This window comes from Aphelocoma coerulescens, chromosome 1 (genome assembly GCF_041296385.1).
Source record: "Aphelocoma coerulescens isolate FSJ_1873_10779 chromosome 1, UR_Acoe_1.0, whole genome shotgun sequence".
Lineage (NCBI taxonomy): Eukaryota > Metazoa > Chordata > Aves > Passeriformes > Corvidae > Aphelocoma > Aphelocoma coerulescens.
The window spans coordinates 71630287-71648878 of record NC_091013.1 but is presented as its reverse complement, the minus strand read 5'-3'; the positions used below and the strand labels follow the sequence as shown (position 1 = coordinate 71648878).

Below are 18592 nucleotides of genomic sequence, written 5' to 3'. Positions count from 1 at the left end.
ACTTCTTACCTTGTCATCTCTTCCTCTAGCTCTGGATTCCCTTTCGCGGCTGCCTGAAGGCTTCTCCCCCTTGGACACCACGTGTGCTCTGCCCGCGGGTCCACGGGGCTGCAGTCCTGGGGAGTCTTTCTTCAGGGATTTTCCATCTCGGCTGGGACGTTTTATCTGAGGTGGAGCCCTAACAACAAGCAACCACAACAAAAACATGCTAGAAACAGTGAAAAAAGAGTAACATTGAGAAGGAAGGATTCTAATACTTCAGTAATTGCCTTAGTATATTATTACTAAAGCTGCCAAGACCCTAAGACTTATTTCCCTATATCTGCAAATCCAACACCATATTTCTGGTTCTGTCTGACACCCAAAGCAAGAAGAAAAAGCACAAAAGAAAAAATTAACATTATCAGATCAGTACTCCTAACCAATCTTACAACAAACCAACACTCATGTAACAAAAGAGGAAACAATTTAGTAAAAGTCTTCAAACGGAATTTTCTTGTGATTCCGAACTAGGAGATTATATTAGGCTACATTCACATGCACAAATTCTACACAAACAGATGACATTCATGGTAAAATAAAATTTTTTTAAATGGAGAAATAAATAATAAAAAAAGGTGGCTAAAAGCTTTGACAGGCCCCAAAACAGAAGAGGGAGGATTTTAAACAATCTGCCTACCTCTGACTTCATTCCCCTGTGTGAAAATGTCAAAACATAAAAATTGCCTTGAAAGCAAAAGCAAACAGAGCTGAACTGCACCCACCTATATTTGTGTACATCACCCACAATGTCAAAGAGTACTCAGCAGTAGAATGAGGAGAAAGAATTTGGTTTTAAGACAAGGTGTCCTTGTCATTTTTCTCTAGGGGTTGAATTTGAAATACAGAACTAAAATAAACAGCCAGGAATGTCACCCAAATTTAGTAAGTGTCCACTATTAAATCTTGTACTGATTCTTGTTTTGAGTAACTCAGAATTTTTTAACTCCAAAAATATTTTCCTGGAATATGGCTTAAAAAGAGTATTCTTAAACACACTGCTGGATACAACAGCAACATTTTGCTTTTCATGCATTTTCTTCAAACTTAACAGCATAGAACAGTGGCTAAGTTTCCTTACTTATTTGCACAAGCTTTGAATTCAGCTTAAAAGAAGCAGATGAACTATTTGGGCTTTACCACTAAGGAAAATACAAAAATAAGTACATCTTGAACTTTACATAACATTACCATAGAAAATCTGAGTTATTTCTACCACTCACAAAAGTAATCAGCATTAATATTATTTTACACTTACATTCTTAGGGTTTGTTTTTTTGAAAAGCAAAGATCTTTTTGATAATCATAAAGCACAGGTAATTATAAATAAACTTGGCATTTCTTTCCATTAACCAAGATCTCTCATTTTACTTTGCTCCTTTGCTTATGTGAGTATACACACATTAAAATTCTGTGCTCTTATGTTAGAAAAATGTTGGCATGATAAATGTTATTCTTGTCTGTAAACTGCATCTTTTTCCAACAAGTTCTGTTAGGTTGAAAATAGGGATTTCAGAAAATGCACAAGCATCTATTTTAAGAAATCTATTAGCTAACTGAAGTTACCTTAAATATGGTTGCAGAAGAGATACACCATGTATAACAGAACATGTTTAGCAATTAAACTAACCAATGGATTAAACATAGGTTGAATTGTCTGTAGCTAGGGAGTGATTCCTAACCACCCTGTCCTTCAAGATCCTTCAGTTCTAGCTCCTTCCAGACTCCTCAGTCATCAATTAATTATTTTATTTAAATAAACTGAAATGGAAAAGTTTTCACCTTGCACATGAGAACATCAGCTGTCACCAAAAGCCCACTTACCTGTGCAGCAGACTCTAGTTCCAGGCACTTAGTTACTCCTACCAGAATAAAGGAGTGACTCTCTTTAGAATGTCAGCAATAAATCTGACTGTAGTTTAAATACTTTTTCCCCAATGAATTAGATTTACTCTCTATTACAAGTGACTAAATTAAACGTAGTAAATGTGTAAATTAAATGTGATTTTCATGTTACAATAGCATTCAAAAACAAATATAAAATTATGGTGACCCAACGTTATTCCACCCACTGTGCTTGAGCCTCTCATTACCTGTGTTCAGCTGGAACAGGAGGAGGCCAAACAGCTGGATCTCTAAAAGGCTCATCTTGACAGGATACAGAGATATCTGGAGGTCTGTCCATTTTAAAACTCTCTAAAGTGTTGACAATGCTCTTAACTTGTTCATATTCTTCAACTAATTCTTGTCGGACCTTGAGAAATACATATGTTATTTAAAAATTGTTACAATTCAAACTTTTAAAAGAACCAAACAAACATAGAAAGTACCTCAAGAACACATGCTACCCTCAAAGGCAGGGACTCCCAAGCCTTTCTATTCACAAAGCCCAGACCTACCAGGTTGATATTAGACCTTTAACAGCAGCATAAACAACTGAATCTCTGTTGAGTTCATTTTCCTGCTTATTAATGTCCCAACCAGACATGACTGCTAAGGCAGGGATCACTCTTCCATAACATGTGCTGATGCTTGGATTTATGTGTGCATGTTGACATGTATGCACACATACTCTCATACTAGTAAGGGTGGTGTTGGCAGATCTATAGTAATTTGGTACTATTCTGGCAAGGAAGATCTCTGATTACAGTCTCTGATGTCCTAGTTATAAAACTGGCCAAATCATTAAAATGGATAGTGCTGTGAGGAGCAGGGCATTGAACTCAATGATCCTTATGAGTGCCTTCCAACTTGAGAGTTTCCATGATTTTATTAATATATGTGACTGTCAGCAGCAGGATGCTGATATGGACAGAGGGAAAGAGAAGGGTAAATCCCCAAGGCCCTGCACAGATCTTGCAACACTGCATTTACTTTACCAGAAGCTTTATGTACACCTGTACAAAAAGAGCCTTAAGTACAGGAAGATCTTGATCATTTCACAGAGCAAAGCAGCCTTCTTGCTCATTCCAGATGGGGTAACTATGTCTTTCCAGAGACACAAGACATCCAGCTCAGGCAGGATTATTCCTGCCCTGCTTTGCTCTCTTTGCTTTCTCATCACACAATCCATGGACACATTCCCCAGTGTGAGAGCTTCCAGCTGAGTTACAAATGTGATTGATTACTAACTTGGTTCCTTCAAACTATCTTCACACACATCCCCCTCCTGTCCAAAAATAAATCTAGCCAAACAGCTGCTGTGAGGTACAAAGGAATGATACAGCATAAATCCTCCAGGGCACCACTCCACAAGAGACAGCCACTTCCTACTCCACTGCTCCAAGAGTACTGACAGAATTCCTTCTATCAGTCTTCTAACACATGCAGAGAAATTGGTGGAAAACAACTTTCTAGCACTGACAGCCAGCGTGCTGTCATTCACCTCACTGGACCAGCAAGGAGGATGGTATCTGAAAACTGAGGGAAAGTGACCATTTGATGCTTTGGAAGATGAAAACAGACTAACATCTGTCAGCCATCTCTTAGCCAGACCTGAGCAGACCAAACTTTGAAATACACACCCTATTCCTCAGTCAATACCTGGCAAATCAACCAACAAGGAATCCTCAATGTGTGGACCACAAAGGAAAACCAGAATAAACTCCTAGAGGCCTTAAAGAAACCGAGTCAGATGAAATAGGTGCAGATAGACCTTCTTGCAGTTGAGTAACAACGCAGACATGAGGCAAAAAGGCTGTGCCATAGTTATGGAGTTGACTGAGCAGTGTCTTTGAGTGATCAGTGCTACTCTGAAGCAACCTAGAAAGGCTGCAAATGGAAAAATCACTGATTTAGACTCACCCAGTCTCTTTGCCCCCCATCACACACACCCTTCCTTATGTGCCAGAATCCTCAGGAGGCTCCAGCTCAGGTTTTAGAGAGCCTGAAGAAAGCTTTTTAGGTTACTTATGATTAAGCATTTTCAAGAGATAGTGTGGGCCAAGTTAGCAGCTTACCACTTCCAAACAGGAGGAACTCCCTTTACTTCTCCCCAGCCACACTCTGCCCCTGCTCTTCTGGATTCAATTCTGGCATCTCAGTACAGTAAGACAGGTTGGTAAAATGGCAAAAAAAAATTGGCCTAGGAGGGTAAAAAGAAAATAAAGGACGCTTCTGCTGGGTTAGCAAGCTGCACATGCACACCATCCTGTGATCAGATGAATCTCAGGAAAAAAAAAAATGACAGGGGGCAGAGGAGGGAGAAGCTGGCACAGATGGAAGGAAGACAAGGTAGGGAAGAGCTTGGCCTCTCTAGGCATGGCAGGATGTTAGCTGGATTCAGCTACCATGTGAAGCTGCCTGGTCCCCAGAGCCAGGCTCTGGTACAGCAGCCGCCCCTACCAGCCACATCACCTCCTCCACAGAAGCAGCATCATGGGCACTGGTGATGTTGGAAGGCCCAATAAAATGCCTTTCAGCCCATGGGATGGCCCCACAGCTTTGTTTTGACATGCCAACCCCAAGAATTTCCAGTACCCAAGCAGAAAACACATCCTATCATATGGGTATAAAACACAGTGAACAAGAATTGAGTTCACTCTTTCTTAGTGGTAGTTACAAACCATTTCAAGGAATACCTCTGTATTTCGTAATCTGGCAACTGTTGTACCTTTTCCATCACTAGCTTTTATTTGCTACGCTAGAGCTTGTACTTCTATACCCATGGCAATAAGTGTGGGTATTTGTACTATCGTAAATACAAATAATGGGGGGGAGGGGAGGGTTTATTCTGTCATGCTGAAGAAAAACTGATCTAAAAGTGTTTTCCAAACCTGAAATTACTGCCTGCAATTAGTGTTAGTTATTCAACAAGCTCCATTTTTTAAAAAGTGAAAATAACAAGTCCCTAAACCATATCCAAAACAGATGCCCTGCAACCCTGTCTGATCCGTGAAGGCATAGCTCCCATAATGATATCTATTAATGAGTTACCCACAGAATGTTTCTTAATTAATCACAAAGTAACCTACTAAATGTGAATGAAACAGGCACGAAGCAAAAGCAACAAAAGCATAGATTGACCAAAATGTGTTTGAAATAATAAAAAGAAGAATTCACCCTTTATTCTTTAAGCAGGAATACAGTGCACCTCATCACCTGCACCAGTGACCACAGTCAGTCAGGGTGCCTTTCTGGCTGCTTCAAGCACTCGGGTAATCACTCAATTTCTGCCTGAGCTCCAGTGGAGGCCCCTGTGCTCTCAGCTCTTGTGCAACGCAGAGCACATGGTTCCAACACGCAGCAGGCTTTGCTCGACAGCCGCTGGCCTTGTCGTAAGCCAGTACTATCTCCCGGGGGCACGCTCTGCTGTCATTCTGCAGCTGCTGAACTGTCACTGAAGCAGCTCTTTCCTACAAGCCAGCTGTCTAGTAAAAACACTGCAACAGCCAAGAAACTCTCTCAGAATAAACAGGGAGAATGTCAGCACAAGTAAAGTTCACAGTAGCGGTCATGAGACTAAATCTACCTTTTAGTTTTGGTAAGGATGCGTTGCTTCTGATTTTGAATCTTTCCAGCCCCAGCCTGCATTTACAGGAATAAATATGCTCACCTGTCAGCCAAACTGCAAAGCACAATAAAGTAACTTTTCCTTTTTCAAGTGAGCTCAGGAGGCCTAGGAATGAAGAATGGAGCTACACTCAGCCTACCCAAGAGCAAGCTGAGAACTCCCTGGATGCAAAACAAGGATGAGTCTCAAGAGTAGGTCACCCTTGATACTCCCAAGACAAGCCAGTCAAAAGATGATCAATGGCTCTGAATTTTCCATGAAGTCACAGGAATTCTTATGCTGTCATGTCTCTGCTTTGGTGGATCCTCAGCACATGTCTTTTGCCCTGTTTAAGTACTGAAGGGTGTCCCAGACTAGTAACAAAATCCCTCTTCCCTGGTCAGCACTGATTTTGAATTCCCAGAAGCAGTATTGCATCAAGTGTAACTGAGCCAGTCAGTTGTTCCCAGGGGAGAAGATGTTAACATGTTCATATTCCTCCTCATCCTAAGCATCAGCTCCAAACAAGAAGAATCCTTGTAATCAAGATACCCAGTTGCAAAGCTGAAGCTGTCTGTCTGACATGAAATGCAGCCCAACAAATACTTGCACAGATCATTCTGTCTAGATCAAACTGTAGAAAATTGAAAACAATGACACCTAAGCAAAGAGAGGTAGATCAAGAGCATTTGGGAATCTGACCCAAAATCCCAGCTACTTCCAGTTCACCCATGCTTCCACATTGCTCAATAAACTGCTGGGAAAATTCCTCTGTCATACACAAGGCAACAAAGCAGATACACCAGGCATGAGGTACCTATTCAGGAAGGAGCACCCACTGTTGAGAAGAGACCAAACAGGAAGAACAATGCTGGACATAAGAGATGTGAGTTGGTCAGCTGCACAGCCACAGCTGGAACTATTCTTTGAGATGTTCCTCAAATGAACATTTTTGTTTTACAAGGGAACATGTCCACAAACACATGAAACTGTGCTCACTGCCTCAGAAGTACCAGCAGGACAAACACCCTGTTAGTGAGCTGCACACAAACATACAGAAAGGAAGGGGATGCTTCATACTGACACTCAGCATTCCAGGAATCCTTCAGAAGGTTCAAGATTGTGAATGTGTATGCAGACAGTACATCCCAGAGAAGAACCGGTTTAAGTAACAATCTTCTCCTTTGAGCACTTACCTACATGGACATTCAAGAGTAAAAGTTCTACCCACACAGTGTTAGTGACTGCTAAACTCCACCTCCAAAAGGTACCAGTGGTATTATCCTCTCCAGATTCCTCAGATGATGGAGAAGCTGAAGAACCTGAAGAACAGGCTAGTTCCATATGCTAGAGGAGACAGAATTTCAGGTAAAAATCAACTGCATTAACCCCGTTAACCATGACCTAAGGGTTGCTTTGCTTCTCAAGCCACTTGCAAGAACCACACTGGTATGGGAATATTTTGCTTCTGCAAAATATTACTGGTGGGTACCAAGTGGGTACCAGTAAATACTATAAAATATTATTTATAAAATAAATATTATAAAATAAATAATAAAATAATAAAATAAATAATATAAATTTATAAAGTAAATATTATAAAATATTACTGGTACCAAGTGGGTTTGACCTGAATTTTGCTAAACTTACATAATGTGTATAGCATAACTCTTTAATGAGAAAGATCTAAAATTAATATCTAGATATTACTTTAATATTGTGAATGAATGTTACTTGTGATCCAACTTCTTGGTTAAATTTTTTTCAGAACAGGTTGTCTGTCAAGACAGCTCCTTGACTGTGACTGACAGTTTGGATGTAGCTGCTGTTGGAGCTGGAAAGTAGTGCTAACATCCACATCATCAGACTCCCGTTTAGTCTGTCTCAAGGAGTGAGAAAGCACAACAGTTATTTATAAAGAGTGGGTAAGAAAGCAGGTCTGTCTCTGTAGGTCTCACCAATACATTCAGGTTCTGGTATGGAAAAGCTAGCAGTTCCAGGGCTGCATTGTTTGCTGTATCTGTATCATTTTGTTCCCATAAACAAATGAGGAGGCAAACAACCTAGGGATGAAGCCCTTATTTTATTTTATTCAGTCACACTTCTTACTTTGTGGTGTTTGTCTCTGAGCCAAGACTGGCACCACTAACAGCAAAGCAATATTCTGACAAATCTCATCTGCCGCTACTGTGTTGGGAAGTTTCAGAATTAACATGAGCGCACAGCGTGACAGACGCTACCCCACCTGCTGCAGATCTTATTTGGGACAGATCTCTAAAGCATTTATGTGACATGGTCAGGGGCCATTCTTCTTTTGCCTAAAGGGGGTAATTTCTGAGAAGGTGCCAACTTCAGATCCTCTGCTAGAGAGCCAGATGCCTTCCCCAAGGAATAATCCTGGGAACTGTGTAAATGGTCCTTTTGTACTTCAGGTTTGTCTCCAGTGTGCAGCACACATTCCATAGTGCACAGGCTTCTCTGAAGCAGTTCAAACAACACACAATAACATGAGACTTGAGTGACCTTCACAAGACAAGAGCTGTTGAAAGTTTATAGGAAGAATCAATGTCATCAGAGGAAACACTATATACGAGATGTGAAGACAATGCAGTGGTTCAATGCAGCTGCAGAATGAGGAAAGCCTCATGCTCTACTTTCACATCAGCTGCAAGTTTGGCAGGAACTAAGGACATGCACTGGGCATGAACACCTTGTATCAGCACGTCCTGGGGTGGGAAAAAGCTTGAATACCAGTACTTAAATGTGAGTATCTCCTATGCAACATCCAGCTTACTACATTACCTGGAAAACTAGGTACTATCTCTGCTGCATCTACACACACATGTTTTGCAAACAAGCTCTTCATGAACAGACTTCTACAATTATATGATAGACACCTATGAATAGTACTGTTATTACAAAGTGATTGTTAACAGTGTTGTACTTATCAGAACACAAAATACTCTATGTTAGTGTCAGAAGTTTCAAACACAAACCCATAAACAAATCATCTGCTGCAATAAAAAGGAAAATTTGCTTCTGTTTTTAAGTGATATCATTTAAACATTTGATATTTAGAAAAATTTATTGAAATAATCTCTTTAGCTACCTACTGCAAAATTGTATCTTTTATAGGGGCTATGTCATTCTTTCAAAACATAGTCTTTATGCAATATGAATTCTTTATTCTAGAAAACATCTTTATATGGTTTTCCTCCTTTTTTATGTTTATGGAACACATTTTGTACCACGAAAAATGGCACCAAAAAATGTAAGGAAGATTTAAATACTGAAAGTAATAAATAGGTGTCCTTGGGGGTTCTTACATTTCACCTGCAGATTACTTCCACGGCTTCAACAGTACCCTGTTTAGCAGGGAGATGGATGCGTGCAAGACTCGGGCTAAGAGTAGGACTTGCAGTTTGAGAAACCTGATCCAAATTTGTACACTATAGTCATACAGTTAGCTGCTACTCAGACAACCATTCTAGAGATGCTAACCCACCCACTCACATTTTACCTTACTGGACATTAGATGACCAAAAGATACAAGAGGAAAAGGAAGTCCTTAATTTTTTCAAAACTATGCAATCACAGACAGTATGCAAACACAAACAGACCAGGAATTAGACAGACATCCTAAGTGAAAGCAACAAAAGAATTTATTCGTTTAGAACAACAGAATTCCTTTTGAACACAACACAAAAAATATTTTCTCATGAATACCAACAAAATATTGTACAAAAAATGTTGCAAACATCACTGAAATATAAGTCCTCTACATCTTATAAGGTTTGGGAAGTATAGTGTGGTTTTCAAACATCAAGTAATAGAATATGGGCAATGTTATTTCACCCTACCTGTTGCCATTTGCCCTTAATTGCTGGATCTCTGATTGACTGGCAATGTCTCTGGATTTGCTGGATGACACCCTGGTAATACACCATAGAAGAGTCGTAATTCCCAAGGAGTGCATATTCTCTTCCTTTTTTGGCATTATCACAAATCTCTGCTAAATTCATCTTCACTCAGAAATCTAAAAGAGAACATAATCACCAGAAAAATGAATTTTACATGCTGTAGAATAATTCAGTGAGTGACACTTTAGTTTTGTTATTTCTCTCATAGCTGAATTGTGTCTTTCCAATGCCGTTCCCATCCAGTCCTGCTCTTCTACAATCATTTATGTCTGGAGTGTCTCTTTACTAGCCTAAGGTTTCAGATCATGAATCATAACTCTTTTATAGTGATGAAAAGCTGAACTTCTTTGCTGCCTTTGGCCCCAGTCCTGTTAAATTAATGCAAGAAAATTAAATGTCCTGCCCACACTGAACCTAACAAACTAAACTTTAATTTGTAGATCACCACAATATATTAGCAGCCATGAGCTGTGAATCACAAATCACACGAGGCGTTAAATTGCTTTTTATACTGTTGTATTACATACGTGCCTAAATGTGCCAACCAGCATCAGGGATGTCTGCACTTCACACTTTCAAGAGCCCACACCCTAATGAGATTATGATATGGTTGAATGGCTGCTTTACTATAGACAAAGTTGAGAGCCTCATTCTGTTTAAATATTCTTTCAAAGTACTCCAACATCCACATGCTGACTTGAATTTTTTCATTAAATTTAACATGTCACTTTGGGATTTATGACAGAGTTAGCAATCCAAATTTAACATTCCTAAGAACAGTGATTCCCAAAGTATAACCTTCCCCTAGTCCTCCAATTGCAGCATGACTTTAAGGCAAACCCATAGCCCAGCTTTTCCCAGTAACCATTCAAGAAAGACTTAAGCTGTGTTGTACATCTAGGTTTGTATTTAAGGTTCAAGACTGAAGCAGTGCTTGCCCTTTTATCTAAATCTTGTGTGACCCAAAGTTTAGGTCCTCACCACACAAAAAGAGCATCAGTTCCTTTCCCTTGTTCTCTGACTCAGTGTGCATGGGGTCCCTGACATTCACCCAGATACAAACCTCTGGAAATGAAAAATAAAAAATTGCAATTCATAGCTGTGCAATGCAGAGTTGCACTGACCAAGAGGGAGGAGGTCACCTCTGGAGGGTGGTCCACTAGCTGCATCAAGGGTTTGGCAAGACCAAGGAGGTGGAGAAGAAACTGGGAAGGAGGGATACAAACACAGTTCAGGCTGCACAGCTGAAAACAGCCCGTGGTACAGGGGTGCACAGAAGGAACAGGCGGTAGCAGACAGAAGCCAGAACAGGGAGAAGCAACATTTTATGTCCTAGTGGGTTATAACAATGCTAGCAGGTTTTATAAACAGACAAGACAAGAGCAAGATGGCATTAAGGACATGTCTTACGCCTTTGTATTCCCTTGTGCTTAGCAAAATTCAAACCCCTGACAATTTAAACAGATATCCACATGACATTCATTCTGCCCTGGGCAAACAGACGCTCCACCTCCCAAAGGTGCCAAACTGATGGTCCTAACTGCTGCCTGCAGCTGCACACCAGGTCTGCTCCACCACCTTGTCACTCCTGCTCCCTACAACAAAGCCATGCAAACCTGCCACTCTCACTTAAACCCACAGGTCACACAACTTGCATGTGGCCGAAGACTTTGATGGCAAGCACATGCTGCCACCCCACAGATGACACTCCACCAAGCACAGCAGGACATACTGGGGCTTTACTTGTCCTCATGCTGTGCTGCACATTTCAGCTTGCACATCATTCCCACTGGCTGTTGTAATCTACTGGGCAGGAGAAAATCTAAGGCGGAAAGGCCACCAACCCTAATTTTGTTTCCTGATATAGGCAGGATACATCATTACCAAGATCTAGATCAGCAGCAACTATGACCATTTAATTTTTAAATACAGAAGATCATAACTAATAGGGAAAAAAAGTGATGTCACTCACACTGCACTGGAAATGGATAAAATGATAGGAACTGAAGATAGGTTATAACCCATTCAGATCTCATGAGTCAACTTATAAATGAACAGAACACCATCTGGGGCAGAATCCATTGACCTGTCTTCAAACACATCCAGGTTAGGATCTGCTTCACAACCAGCCTGTTGCCATTAAGGAAAACATTCCTCAAATCTCTGGAGGTTTGCCCCATATGTAGTGAAACAGAGAGAGCAAATGAAACATTTCTAAGGAACTGCTGAATTCAGTTCCTAGAAATCCATTAAACAGAACACATACTTGCTTTACAACCTCTCCTGCCTCTTCATTACAGCTAGTTCCCACCCTCTGGGCATATTTAACTGCCTTTTGCCTTAAGAGGGCTGATACTCACATCCAACTCCCCTTAATTCCAGAAAAGTCCCCTGCTCACCAGAGGAGACAGGAGCTTGTCTCTGTCTGTGATGGAAGCTGGGTCAATCGACAGGCAGCAGGCAAGCCATAGGAGCCATGCAAACATGTGCCTACTTCAGGACAGTGGTTAGACAAGGAAGCCGAGAAGCAGGATGCAGAAAAATTTACATGGTTTTAAAATTGCAGGAGCAAACCAAACAAGACTCTCCCATTTCCTAATTTCCTCCAGCCACCAATAGTTTGGGGGCTTCTAGCCTCATGCTGGTGATGCCAAAGCTTAAGCATGAGCTTGAGGCCTGGTGTGTCACACTGGAGAGCTTATAAAACATTGACAGGCACTGAAACTTGGAGCACGGAGGGAGGCTGGTAGATGTACACCTATGTACCTACTGAGCCATGACTGCCTCCAGAACTAAGCTAACAAAAGCCCCTGGATCTTTCTCATGGATTCAGGCACTTATCACCTACCCTAGACACCAAAGCAGGTCATATAGCTTGAAAAGGTGTATATAACATCACCCATTTACCTGAGCCGTATTTGAAACAACAGCTGTTGGCCTCAGTCCTAAATCAGTGCTTTCATGGAATCCCAGGCACTTCTCTGAGATTCTACTGCTATTTAAAACTAATGCTAAAAATGGTTTAAACAAACTACAAGCCTCGTATGCACACTAGTGATGGCAATGTTACTTCAGAATAACCAAAGCAAATCAAAACAAATAAGTGCAAAATCAAGGAAAAAATATTTTTAGGAAGGAACTACTTCCTGTGTTGTTTTCTGGACATCACACTCTTCAGTGTCAGAGATGGGATGGAGAATTAACTAGAACTAGGTGAGGGGTTTTTTGTGTTATGTACTTACTCTTCATTATCTGTTCTACATTGTATTATAGAGTTCATACAACATCAGAAACGTCCAAGGAACCAGAAAATATAGAGTGTTTTGTTGTTTGTTACTTGGGGCTTTGTTTAGATATTTAATTTTCCTACCATATCACAGCCACATCTTTTAAGTAAATATACAGCCAGGGACAACTCTTGTCAAGTACATTTAGAACAACTTACACATTACTTGTGACACCAACTTTTCATTCTATCATTGTGTGGTTCTCTCCTGCACTAGACCGTAACAGCTCCACAGCACATCAAGATATCCTTGGAGATTCCTTAGTTCATGGATCATTGACAAGAAGAGACATTACAGACATTCATGTCAGCATAGCTGCCACACATGGGGTCTTAAGCCCACTCGTTAAAAGCCCTGCAGCAGCCAGGCTAAAAGGTCACAGGGGATATTAATCTCTATTCTTCGGAGCATAAGCTGAGCTGACCCCTATCTGGGGTTGGAAAATAATTTTTCTCCCAGAACTAAAACAACACACAATTGAGCAAGATCCAAAAGACAGTCTCTACTTTAACATTAAAGTATTATATACACAAACTATATCACAGATACAGTGACTGTGTGAATGACAGGCAAAGGGGGACAGCTTGCTTAGCACACTATTCCAAACTTGTGTGCCACACCAGTGGGAGTGGATACAGGACTGGCCCCCTTCAACCCATCTCTCTCAGCGTTATCTCAGCAGAGTCTTACCAGAGGCAGCAAATGCCCTCCCCTTAGAGGGGCTCTGCAGCAGAGCTTTTCCTCTTGCTTGATCCTGAACATTCACTCTGCAAGTGCCAAAATAGAAGGCACCTGCTATCTTTACATGTCTCTTTTATGCATGTATTTTGACACAGTGACACAACTGCATCCCATTTTCTCCACAAGTCCTTGACTCTTGCACAGGATGCATGACTCTTATTAAATGAGCTGTTACACATTTTTGCTTTATTCTCATTGTTTCAATAGTCACATCAAGCCTTATTTAATACCTACTAATCAGACTTTATCAGCTAAATCAGCCGTTAATTCCTCACTGAGAGGGCTATAGCATACCTGGATTCTTCTGGACATTTGTCTTTCTCTGACAAAATTTTACCCAGGCAAAACAAAAACATTCCACAGCTCCTTGAGATTGCTGGACATATGCTCTCACATCATAGCAGCCCTGCAGTACGGCTGACTGGACAACTGAACATCTGGAAAGGCCTGGACATTCGCTGATGTTTCTCATTTTCTGTAAATCAGCCATGCATGATGCCAGGCATCCCAAAATGCGATGTAAGAGTTACAAGAAATGTCACAAGACAGAGAGTCACACTGTTAGGCACCATCTCCTGAATTCAGTGCATATGACTGAGGTATGACTGTAGAGTTTCCACTTCTACAAGGCAGAGCCAGGATGACTCTCTGCCACAGCACAATCCCAGAACAGGTCAATAGCCACACAGAGCAAAGCAAGGAAGAGAATTCCAGTGTTAAGAGGTTTTGATTTTTGGATTTATCCACTTTTCATGTGCACCCATTTCCATTGTCAGAGTCTAAGGAATAAACTGAAGTTGTTCTTTCCTCAGATTCCTCTTACTGCTTGGAAGCTTTTCGTTACAGTTAATTGAAACCTGCCCTCTTAGGCTAAGGCCATATTGGTTTTGTAAGCCAGCTTTGACCAGTTTCAAACAGCTCTTTCTGCCTCAATTATGTCTTCACTTAAAATAGTACAATGATCTGATTTGCAGCCTTCTCTTCAAATTTAAAAGTTGCTAAAATAGAGACATGTAACAATATGAACAATGCTTTATCTGAAAAAGCATAAACAGCAACACTAACTGGAACACTGTCAGAGGAACAAAAGTGTTTTTCCCTGCATGACGTGATTCCTACCAGAACCCTACAGAAGTCTATTTCTGACTGAAATACAGACTGTATCTTTTTTCATGTGCTTGATGCATTTTGATTTTTAAGAATAAGTTACTAAAAAATGCAATAATTAAAATAAATAAGTCTTTCATGCTTTATTATAAAGATTAGGTCTTTTGTTTTGTTGTTAGGTGCAGAACAACTGATCTTCATTTCTAATAATTAACTGTCCCTGTTCAGAAGCAATTGCTGATGCTGCAGACAGTTATCAGGCATTACGTTTGCATGACAAAAACAACATTTTAACTGATCATTGTCAGATAAAATACAAACAAACAAAAGGCTTGCCAAGTTCCATAGCCAAATCCATCTTTCCCTGTTAACACGGCTTTGTTTAAACATGCAGCTGTGGTCCCATGGACTGGTGTGGAAACCAGTGATCGTGACCTCACAGGATCACAACTCCTGCTAAGAACATACCTGTAAGTAAGGACATGGCTCAGTTCCAGCAGATTTGGTTTTAAACCACATGTAAAAGAATCAAAGATGAGAAATGTGCTATGCCAGTGCTGTTTTTTTCCTTTTGCTGTGTCCATTAGCAGTGACAAGACTGGCTACAATGGCAGCAGCAGTGCTGGGGTTGCAGCAGGTAATGTCACTCTTCAAAGCAGCAGACATGCCAGATAAAACATACACACACATACCATGGTCCAGGAAACCCAGCACCAAGGGATCTCTCAATTCAGTCAACTGCTTTCTGCTAACTGGTTTCTGGCCGCTTTGCACTGAAACTCTGTGTTGCAATAGCAGACATGGAGTTAATGGGGAAATGTGTATGGAAGTGGGAAGGAGAAGAAGCATGCATGCAGGCCTCAAACTATTTTTGTGTGCATTCTTCTGAGACTTAACTTGAAACAGAGAGTTATTTGAATGCAAGTGAAAAAAAAATCTTCAAATGAATTAAAGACATTCATCACAAGTTAAAAGTAAACACATAAGAAAACACTAAATAGGTGGTCAGTGTTTTAATTAAAGATTAATTTAGAGATTTAAATTAGAGATTTCATTAGTTTGGTGAACCAAACAGAAAGCATCCTGGAGAATGAAATGCCCATTTGCAGAGCCTTTGAAGTACAGTTTTCTGAAGAAGTAGAAAGGAGAATCGGAGACAGCTGTGCTATTCCTAAAACTGACTGTGAATCGTATCCTTCTCCAGGCACCTCATACACCAGCTTCAGACACATCCATACGGTCACATCACCATTATTTGGGGTAATGAGGTGTTCATCAGCAAGGCTGGGTAAAGAAAAGAGCTAAAAAAATGCTGTGGGGCAGTCTGGGGAGTGTAACTCCATACACACACGCTTGCAAGCTTCTGTTCCATCTTCCCTGCTGGACCCAGGCTGGCTCCACACATCTCTCTCCTCTCCAGGACAGCCTCCAGGGCTTCTGGCATTAGTATCAAATCAAACCTACACCCGTGTTCAGGTGGGACCAGCCCTGAGGTGGATCGGTCAGCCCTTCCTCTGACAGGATGCAGGACCCAAGTACTTGAAGCATTCTGGAGGGTCTGTCTGGAGCTCAACAAAGTGGAACCCAGCCCAAGTCAATAACCCCTCTGGTCCTTTGCGGAGCCACTTGCTTCTCTGCATATCATGTGTGTAAGCACTTCTGGTAGAGCAAACATGCCACCAAAGACTCCCAAGATGGCTCTGTGCAGAGCCAGCCTGGGTTCAGCATGTTTCAGAGGTCGGGCTCTGTGCCAAGAAAGGCAGGGAAACTGCTCCTGCACCCTGGATACAGCACACCCATGTTCCCCCCGCGCTGCAGCCCATGAGCCCCACCAGACCACAGTCAGCTCCACAAAGACTCAGTGCTGCTCCTGCTACATTCCCAGCTCAGCCAGTCTGCAACCCAGATAAGCCTTCCATGAATAATTGCAGGTTTAATACACTCACATGTGTTTATAACCCTGACCCATAAGGTCAGAAGCTTGGGCTGAATACTTTTCCACCTTTCAAACCCCACCCTGAATTCCAAAGAATTGGCTCTTTAGGACTAAGAATATGTAATATTTAAGTAGAATACTATATATGTTTTTAAATATACATTTATATGCATATTGCTGATAGTGCTACAGACATCAAGCCTTCAGATTTCTCAGCTCATCCCCAAAAGAATCAGTTTGGGGTTTTTTTTAATTAATTACACAGAAAACCAGATAAAAGCCTATTATTGTTTTCTTGTATTCCATTTACTTTCTTGTCTTTTGATTTGGATTAGGTCAGGGCAGGATCCATTTCTCCCCATGACCTGCTCAAAACCCAAAATCTCCAAGAGCCAAGCACCCTGGAAGCATGCTGCAGCTGCAATGTTCACTTCTGCAGTCTGGCAAGTACCAGGAGCTGCAAGAAGCCAAAGCCTTTCTAGGATGTAGCTGACACAGGGGTGGGGGGAAAAGGAAGAATAAAGAAACTGCTCAACAGTCTGCAGCTGCAATAAAAATCAAGCATCCATTGGAAAGAAACCCATCTCTGTGAAATGTGAAACTGTAGTAGGAATAGACATTCAGTAGTCATATACAAGGAGTACTAATGCATTGATGCTTTTAAGATACAGATTTTCAGGAATAAAAAATGACACCCCCTTATATACCAATCATAAACATCTGTATTTTAAGTATGATATGTAGAGAAACTGTAATTTTATTCCCCCTCATGGCTGTTGGGAGAACGTAAGATAAAGAATAACAGTAGAACTGTTAGCAGAGGAAATGGAGAGAGAAAAGGGACAAATGCCAATACTGACATCATGACAGAAGTTTTGGGGGAAAAAACAGAAATGTAGCAAAATAATTTTTAAAAGTAACACTGTGTCTAGACCACCTAGTGCAACAAGCTCAACAGAGCCTAAGCGTGGTAGGAGATGTGAAACTGGAAACTAGAAATGCAACCAGGGCTCCCTCTGACCAATGCCTCCTTCGTACCCATTCCCAGCCTCCGGTCTGCTCTACCTTCTGCTCAGCCCTCTCCGTCCATCTGCTCCACCACTCCTCCTCCAGCACATCTCTCCCCTTCCATCCATCCACCTATGTTCCCACGTGCCCCTTTCCTTGTATTCTTTCTCTCCCCCTTGGCATCCAGAGGCCCTCCCCAGCCCATCCTCCCCTCACCGCAGCAGACACTCACCCGTATTTCTCCCCCACCCACCCCCCATTCACTCCCCTGCCCCGCACCTCCCCCTGCCGCCGCACCGCCCCTGCGCCCACCCCCATAGCCGGCCCTGCCGCACCGCCCCTCCCTCCAGCCCGTCCCGCCCCGGCAGCGGCACAGGGGCTTCTCTCCCTCGCTGTTCCGGAGGGAAGAGCCGCCTCGGTGTCCTCGTTCAGAGTGAGCCTCCTGTCCCCACAGGGGTCCCCCCTCCGCAGCACCCATCTCTCCCCCTCCGCCGCACCCATCTCTCCCCCTCCGCCGAGAGCGCTGGGGGCTGTAGTTCCCTCCCGCCGCCTCTCCCGGCAGCCCCCAGCGCCAGACGGGGGGGCGCGGACTACACTTCCCGGCACGCTCTGCGGGAGTGGAGGGGGGGCGCCCCCGCCCTCCTCCAGCCTCTACCGCTGGTCCCCCCCCCATCCCCACCGCCTCTCTCAGCGTGGCGGGGTCGGAGCCGCCGCCCGGCGCGGGCAGCAGCGCCGTGAGGGGCTGCCCCGTTCCCGGGCCCTGCCGTTACCTGGGAGAGCCGGGGGTGCGTGTCCGCGGGCGGGAGCGGCGCGGGGAGGGGGCGCAGCGCTGCGGCTCCGTCAGACCGGGGCCGGGGGGGGGGGGGGGGAGGCGCGGGGGGGCGGGCGGGGAAGGGGGTGCGCGCGCGCGGCGACGGGCGGTTGCCATGGCGGCGGCGGCGGCGGGCGCGGGGAGGGGACGGCACCGCCACCCCGGCCTCCGGAGCGCCTCCGCCTTGTCCTGACGGCGGGGGAAAGGGATTTTCCTAAAGGAAAACGCCGCGGCACCGGCGGCGATGGCTGC

The 18592-nt window shown here is 42.9% G+C and overlaps 1 protein-coding gene and 1 long non-coding RNA gene across 2 annotated transcripts in view; one reads left to right on the top strand and one right to left on the bottom strand.

Annotated features, from left to right (window-relative positions):
* The window catches only part of KATNAL1 (katanin catalytic subunit A1 like 1), a 39649-nt gene extending 21271 nt beyond the window's left edge, over positions 1–18378 (bottom strand). The window contains exons 1-4 of the mRNA XM_069012553.1: positions 18300–18378; positions 9391–9566; positions 2133–2293; positions 10–178 (exon numbers count right to left, since the gene is read on the bottom strand). Of these exons, the coding sequence (XP_068868654.1) occupies positions 10–178; positions 2133–2293; positions 9391–9552 (492 nt within the window). The 5' untranslated portion in view covers positions 9553–9566; positions 18300–18378. The remainder of the gene's footprint in view (positions 1–9; positions 179–2132; positions 2294–9390; positions 9567–18299) is intronic.
* Positions 18191–18592, top strand: part of LOC138109342 (uncharacterized) — a 57279-nt gene continuing 56877 nt past the window's right edge. Inside the window, exon 1 of the long non-coding RNA XR_011150420.1 lies at positions 18191–18314. This is a non-coding gene — a long non-coding RNA (uncharacterized lncRNA). The remainder of the gene's footprint in view (positions 18315–18592) is intronic.